We start from the raw sequence: 8,035 nt of genomic DNA, 5'->3' as shown, positions 1-8,035 counted from the left end.
CCACAATAACCTGGAGCCGGCCCTGGGAGGGGTGCTCGTAACTATTCCTAATTTTGAGATGATTGAGAGACTTCTCTCTAGATCTAAGCTGATTCCTAAATAGAGGCTATACGCCTTAGGGAGCAGCAGCCCCCAGCCCCTATATATAGCAGCCTCCTGCCCTATGCTTCCGTTCCTATATAGCAGACATCTAGCGCCTATTAGCAGCTCGCCGCCTTGTGGCCGGCTATGGGAATGTTACTACGCCTCAGTAATGACTTATTGCAAGTCCCTGTGTCTGAACACCAGGGGGCGAAGTCGTCCATGGTAAGCAGCGGCGAGGCCTGTGACGTCGTAACGTAGGAAGACGCGTGATGTGACGTGAACTGTGTGAGCCTTCCATCAGCTGCGTGTGGGAGCCTCGGCCTGGAGTACTGTAAGTGCGAGCGGTATGTACAGGGTTAATGCGGTGATGTTATGGGGGGCGCTAGAAGAAGGGTGCGGGGGCCACGTATACATGTCCGGGCGGAGCGGCGGCCGGGACTACAGGTAGAGGGGTGATACCATGGAAAGTTATGTCCGGGGAGACACAAGGTAAGAGCTGACATAGAGGCTCAGTGACAGGAGGTGACAGTGATGGAGGACGTGGAGGTGCTGCGGCTTGTGGAGGGAGGAGGGAAGGCTGCAATTATTGGGGGCAGAAAACCGATATACAGGGGCCATACTGTACACTATGGGGGCTGCTATACGGGGGCCATACTGTGCACTATGGGGGCGGCTATACGGGGGCCACGCTATACACTATGGGGGCTGCTATACGGGGACCACGCTGTACACTATGGGGGCAGCTATACGGGGGCCACGCTGTGCACTATGGGGGCTGCTATACGGGGGCCACGCTGTACACTATAGGGGCAGCTATACGGGGGCCACGCTGTGCACTATGGGGGCTGCTATACGGGGGCCACGCTGTACACTATGGGGGCAGCTATACGGGGGCCACGCTGTGCACTATGGGGGCTGCTATACGGGGGCCACGCTATACACTATGGGGGCTGCTATACGGGGGCCACGCTGTACACTATGGGGGCAGCTATACGGGGGCCACGCTGTGCACTATGGGGGCTGCTATACGGGGGCCACGCTGTACACTATGGGGGCAGCTATACGGGGGCCACGCTGTGCACTATGGGGGCTGCTATACGGGGGCCACGCTGTACACTATGGGGGCTGCTATACGGGGGCCACGCTGTACACTATGGGGGCTGCTATACGGGGGCCACGCTGTGCACTATGGGGGCTGCTATACGGGGGCCACGCTGTACACTATGGGGGCTGCTATACGGGGGCCACGCTGTACACTATGGGGGCTGCTATACGGGGGCCACGCTATACACTATGGGGGCTGCTATACGGGGACCACACTGTGCACTATGGGGGCAGCTATACGGGGGCCACGCTGTACACTATGGGGGCAGCTATACGGGGGCCACGCTGTACACTATGGGGGCAGCTATACGGGGGCCACGCTGTACACTATGGGGGCAGCTATACGGGGGCCACGCTGTACACTATGGGGGCTGCTATACGGGGGCCACGCTGTACACTATGGGGGCGGCTATACGGGGACCACGCTGTACACTATGGGGGCGGCTATACGGGGGCCACGCTGTACACTATGGGGGCGGCTATACGGGGGCCACGCTGTACACTCTGGGGGCGGCTATACGGGGGCCACGCTGTACGCTCTGGGGGCGGCTATACGGGGGCCACGCTGTACGCTCTGGGGGCGGCTATGCGGGGGCCACGCTGTACGCTCTGGGGGCGGCTATACGGGGGCCACGCTGTACGCTCTGGGGGCGGCTATGCGGGGGCCACGCTGTACGCTCTGGGGGCGGCTATGCGGGGGCCACGCTGTACGCTCTGGGGGCGGCTATGCGGGGGCCACGCTGTACGCTCTGGGGGCGGCTATGCGGGGGCCACGCTGTACGCTCTGGGGGCGGCTATGCGGGGGCCACGCTGTACGCTCTGGGGGCGGCTATGCGGGGGCCACGCTGTACGCTCTGGGGGCGGCTATGCGGGGGCCACGCTGTACGCTCTGGGGGCGGCTATGCGGGGGCCACGCTGTACGCTCTGGGGGCGGCTATGCGGGGGCCACGCTGTACGCTCTGGGGGCGGCTATGCGGGGGCCACGCTGTACGCTCTGGGGGCGGCTATGCGGGGGCCACGCTGTACGCTCTGGGGGCGGCTATGCGGGGGCCACGCTGTACGCTCTGGGGGCGGCTATGCGGGGGCCACGCTGTACGCTCTGGGGGCCGTACTGTAACCTATAGTCTGTAGATATATAGGGGCCGTACTGCACTTCGTGGGGGAGGATATATGAGGGTTGTATTGTGCCTTATAGGGTGTAAATATTTAGGGGGCTGTACTGTAGATTATGGGGGAATATACAGGTATCTGTACTGTACGTTATATGGGGGCTGTGCTGTAGGTTTAGGGGTGATATAAAGGAGTGCTCTACTGTAGGTTACGGGGGGCCCTGTACTGTGTGTTATAGGGGGAGCCTATACGGGGGGCTCTAGTGTACATTATAGGGTGTAGCTATACAGGGCGCTGTACTGTAGATTATGGGGGAATGTACAGGTATCTGTACTGTACATTATAGGGGGTTAGCTATATGGGGGCCATACATTATGAGGAGGCTGGGAGCTGTGATCGCTCATTTTAGGGTGGTGGGATTGGTGTATTTTTGGGTGAAGCTCTTTCTGACGATATAACTGTGATGTGATGGGACCAGAATTTGACAGATCATGAATGTAACCTGTAAGACACTCTTCCTATAGTCTATCCGCTGTCAGCCCAGGGTTACCGGTATCTGCAGGCTGTGACATGATTTTCTTCTGTCTCCTCAGGTTGTAGTTCGGCCTCCACCGCCATCATGTACTGTTTACAATGGCTGCTCCCCGTTCTCCTGATCCCAAAGCCTCTGAACCCAGCTCTTTGGTTCAATCACTCGATGTTCATGGGCTTCTACCTCCTGAGCTTCTTACTGGAGAGGAAGCCATGCACCATCTGCGCCTTGGTCTTCCTGGGAGCCCTCATCCTTATCTGCTACAGCTGTTGGGGCAATTGCTTCTTGTATCATTGCAGTGACAGCCAGCTCCCAGAATCGGCCCATGACCCGGCTGTAGTGGGCACCTAAGAAGACTACACGGTTCCTTTGCCCACGGATTGCTGCTTTTTTCCAGGGACATGACACAGCTTGCACCATTGTGTCTTGAGGACTATTCTGGGACTACAGGGACTCCATGTTAAATTAAGAAGGTTTTTGTGCAATGAATCCCCTTTTCCCTGTTATCATGCACTTGGAGGTGGGCAGAGACATTTGCATTACCATCCCCCGGTATTATCTTGCTGGGGAGACTTTTAATTACTTGTATTTTGGGGGCTCCACCAGCTCTTGGTCATGTTTACGTCTCTTCTGTCCATTTTGCTGACAGTCATTTTCTGATACTGCCCTTTGGTACAGTGTGTGCCCTGTTCACCCCATCTGATGAGACTGCAGTATAACCAGTGTACATACTGACTGGCGTCTTGGAGTTGGCCTTTTGTGGGCTCCTGCATCAGTGATGTTGCACATTTCGTAGTGAATTGATAGATTTGCACTTGTGTATATCGGTTCAGTCCACAATATGGCTGCCTCGGGTGTTAGCGGGCTACTTGTACACAAGACGTTGCTCGCTTGCCCCCAGACCCAGTGTATTCGGCATCCTGGGAACGCTCCGCTGTTTGGGGTTTCCCAGGACACTGTAATGGGGAGTACTGTAGTCCGGTGGATGTGTGTATGGACCATGAGATTTTATCCTCTTGTGTTGGGGCGAAACAAACCTGAATAAAGCTTTATTAATCATTATAGTGACACGTGTACATCAATGGCTTCTAGATGTGGGGGATTAATGCGGCGGGTCTTTGTGTAAATGGGGCCTGTCTGTCTTCAGTTTTCCTTGCTGTATGTGAAAATAACAGTCAGATGTACCCAGCCACTTACGCTCTCCGCTGCTGCCCTGTTTTTGATATGGCAGCATAGGTGATGTCACTCTGTCATCACGTGTCCGTTACAGCCAATCACTGTGATGCCAGTGTAGACTGCACCAGCCCAGTGATTGGCTGCAGTGATCACATGATGTCAACATGACCATTCAGACATGCATTTTCACAGTAACTACACCAGCCTCATCAGGCTTAAGAGATCTATTTCACAATGTGTGCAGTTTGTATTGTGAAATCTGGTAACATATGCTTTATAGAAATTGTATTCTCCTGAAATAATCCTTTTGCCCTGTGCATCTTTTCTTATTGCTCACGCAATAAAACTTCAAGGGTTTGTTTAGCTGCACATTGCGACATAAGATACCTGCCGGGACGTGTGTATGATCGGCAGGTATGTATGGTGCTCTTGTCCGATTCTGATGAAGAAGCAGGGGCTACGGAAGTTTCCTTTACATGTAGAAACGTTCCCAAGCATTAGCAGTGCTGTCCTGCCCTGGACCCCACACGTCATGGGGCCCAGTCCTGGCCTTGTTTGCTTATATGGTGTTCTAGGTGATGGTGCAATCCTCCTGGAGGAGGAACAGACCCATGTGCATTCATCACACCATCACTAGCTCTGGTAGAGGGCAAGTGTCACATCCAGCACATCTCAAAAACACTACCGAAGCTATAATAACCCCTTAATGACCAGTGCTTTTTAGTCTGAAATGGCCCTATACTTTTTATTGCAACAAAAAAATACTTTGTTGCAATTTTAATTCATTCTTTTCTACATATAGATCTAGAACTTGTGTTCTTGTTTTTATTAGGGGTCACGTGTACAAAATGTAAAACAGGTTTTAAATTGTAGTTCATTAAATTAACAAATTTTAACTAAAATCAGGTATAGTCTAGGCTTGCCAATTTGCTTTGTTGTAGTTAATCTATGTCATGTAGCCACTGAGACACAGGGTTTTTTTTTTGGGGGGGGGGGGGGGCTTTTTTAAATTTGTATTTTATTGCTTATTTTTATATTTTCAAGCTGTCTCCTATAGGGTCTTGGAAAACATAACTTTTTTGGGGGGAGTTTTCCACTGAAACTAAGATCTCCATAGGTGCCCTAGTTACCGGAGAAAACTGCTCCGTGTCATGACGTCTGTCACTTGCAGAGCTGCTGAGATCCAGCTACTCTGCCATGTCAGGGGCACAATCCTGAGGTCTATGTGGCCTAAAGAGATAAGTGACATTGGGCAGTAACCTGTCCTGTCCTGGGTGGTGCAAAAAATGCTGAAAAAAACACCGATATCAGGTTTTGGTGCCAAAACTTGAGGTTGAATTAGGTTTTTTTTTTTTTTTTTCTTTGGCACTAACTTTTATCAGCATGCACAGGAGAGAAACAAAGCAAAAACTCAAGAAAACCTGCTTTTTCTTTACTGCCAGGAGAGCAGGTTTGGCCTGCAGAAAAAAAAAACCACAGCAAAAACGCAACTTTTCTTCTTTAACAAAACTTGTTCTAAATGCTTCTATACACATAAGCTCTGGTTTTGTTATTTCACATGTATAAAACCATTTCTGGAGAAACTTTGTATTAATGAAAGCCTTTAAGGGGTTATGTTCACACTGTATGGATTTGCCAAACAAACTATGGATTTCTGTACATCTTAGACTTAATTGGTTTTGTCGTACTTGTTCTATGCGTTTTGCAAAGTCCACAAATAAAAACAGAATGTGTTTGATTTGTGCCTCAAAATCGCTCAATCACGTGAATGAGTGGAAAATAGTAGCCCATGAATGCCGGCCCAGGGCTGTTCTAGTTTTTCACGGTCTATGGGCTCATTCAGACTTTATTTTCGTATCTGTGAAAAACTGACTTATTTCCATCACTGTTTTGGATTAAATTTTATCTTGTAAGAAAAATTAAAACACCTGGTGGAGGTTTTCTCAAGGTCTTATCAAACAAGCATGAAAAGGATAGCAGACAGAACGTGTGCATGAAGAAAGGACATCTGAATGGGGCTGGTGGGTTGGAGAAGCGTGGAACCCTTCATGTTTTTTTTTTAATGCACATGAGAAGAACAGATGCAATACTGATGATAAAAACACACATAGTGGATGAAAATAAGATTCAGTCCTCTGATTAACACAGCATTTTCTTTGACAAAAAACCCTTGATGTTTGAGGCCTCAAAAGCACAGTCAACACAGGATGACTTCAAACAAACTACAGGCGCTCCATGCATCATGATGTGGCCAATCATTTAAAGGGAATTTGTCACCACAGAATGACAGGGCACATAGGTGGGGCTAATTTGACATCTAGCTAGACCTTGCCACCTGCTTGTTTCCCCTCAATCTTCACCCCCTCCCTCCTCTTCTTTGATTCACAGCTCTGGCTTCATAGGGCCCGAGAAGTGTGCAGATAGATGGGAAGGTGTATATAAATGATTGGCCCCGCCATGGAGCACCGAGCGCCTGTACTTTTTTTGAACAGTCATTCTGTGCTGACAGAGTCCCTTTAAGTGCTGCTTCCCACCTACTTGTTATCCATGTATCTCCATCCTAATGTCAGAGCTGTCAATCAAAGAAGAGGGGGGAGGGTTGAGAGATCAAAATCAAGCAGGTGGGAAGATGCACTTACATAGTTGGCCACACCAATGGTGCACTGAGTACCTGTACTTTACTTGAACAGTCACTGTGTCAACAGAGTCCCTTTAATTCAACAGTGTTAAAGGGGTTTTTGCACCTTTGGATACATTTTTTTTCCCGCAAGGTGTTTTTATTTTATTGCTTCCATCCTTAAAAAAAACCCAGTAAACAATCCTCCGCATGTAGACATGGCTCTGTCAGCACAAAATAACTTCAAACTAAGTACAGGCGCTCAGTGCTTCAGAGCGGGGTCAGTTATTTAACCACAGCTTCCCACCTGCTTGTTGTCCCTCTATCTCCACCCTTACCCATTATTTCATTGACAGCTCTGGCTTCATAGATCCAGAGAAGAGTGGAGATGGATGGAAACCAGCAGATGAGAAAGCGGCATGGCCACATCATGATGCATCGAGCGCCTGTACTTGGTTTGAACAGTCATTCTGTGCTGACAGAGTCCCTTTAATGATTCCAATAATGTGTTTTTGCAACAAGTCTCCATGATTTTTTTACAACCTGTGTTTGGATAAGTTGGGGCAATATTGTAATAGTCACACTGAAGATTGGCTGTTTTCATTTAGAAGGAGTTCTGTGTGCTTCATTTGCCCCAAATCAATCCATCCCACTCTTGTCACTCATTCACATGAATTGGACCATTGGCTACTTTGGTCAGTCATGGTCTCGGACAGCGCTCAGACTGAAAGTACGACTGTCTGAATGTGCCTTGGTTGGAGTGAGGACAATACACGTTCTATAGCAAGACAAATGCCAAAACATTTAACATTACATTTAAAAAGCTTCCCAAGGCTGAGGTGTCCAGAGTTTGGGACCCAGTCCTTTGTCTGCACTTAGTCACACATGTCAATTCTGACCTGTCAATTTTAATATTAGACAGTATAGGACCGTCCCAAATAGGGTCACCTTGCTGTGGTGGGTTGGCTTTTATGCTATTTTTGATCAAAAACAGTGTTACTAAGAACCCTATGTTAAATGCACTTTCGCTTTCCACTTATTTAGCTACAGCAGGGTTTATGTTCATTTTCTTTCTTGTAGGTCTTGTACGTTCTAGAGCAAGACAAATGCCAAAACTCATGCTACCCTTCCTCTGGACTCGGTTTTCTGTTCAGTGGCATCAGATAGGTTATTAGACATTGCCTCAACTCTGGTTATAGAAGCTGGACAGGTGCACAAGGTTCATCACTTTTCCATCAGTTATGACTGTTTCCTTTTTTAGGCAAAGTGCCAAAGCTTGTGTATGGTGCCTAAAAGCCATAAGATCTTTGATGGTTTCTACTTTGCATAAAAAAAAAAAGTCTTTAGCAATCTGAAAATATGAGGGAATGAGCCCAAACTCTGCTAGAGATTCATTATGTGAGGACAGTCAG

General features: G+C 49.1%; 1 protein-coding gene across 2 annotated transcripts; it reads left to right on the top strand.

Moving 5' to 3' along the window:
- Positions 1-283: 283 nt before the first annotated feature.
- Positions 284-3,894, top strand: BLCAP (BLCAP apoptosis inducing factor). 2 transcript variants are annotated; one of them, XM_073683846.1, is made up of 2 exons: positions 284-415; positions 2,892-3,894. In XM_073683846.1, exon 2 carries the CDS (start codon positions 2,918-2,920, stop codon positions 3,179-3,181), a length of 264 nt encoding a protein of 87 aa, XP_073539947.1. In that variant the 5' UTR covers positions 284-415; positions 2,892-2,917; the 3' UTR covers positions 3,182-3,894. The 2 variants fall into 2 exon arrangements, with proteins under 2 accessions (XP_073539947.1, XP_073539948.1); XM_073683847.1 differs by having other exon boundaries at positions 293-428.
- The last annotated feature ends 4,141 nt before the right edge of the window (positions 3,895-8,035 follow it).

The sequence above is a fragment of the Phyllobates terribilis genome, unplaced genomic scaffold (assembly GCF_046119375.1).
Source record: "Phyllobates terribilis strain yellow unplaced genomic scaffold, ASM4611937v1 Scaffold_5__5_contigs__length_657084704, whole genome shotgun sequence".
In the NCBI taxonomy this organism is placed as follows: domain Eukaryota; kingdom Metazoa; phylum Chordata; class Amphibia; order Anura; family Dendrobatidae; genus Phyllobates; species Phyllobates terribilis.
This window is presented reverse-complemented; position numbering and strand designations above follow the sequence as displayed.

Excerpts from the sequence above, each read along its gene's own strand:
- BLCAP (XM_073683846.1), top strand. The coding sequence starts at position 2,918 with ATGTACTGTTTACAATGGCTGCTCCCCGTTCTCCTGATCCCAAAGCCT.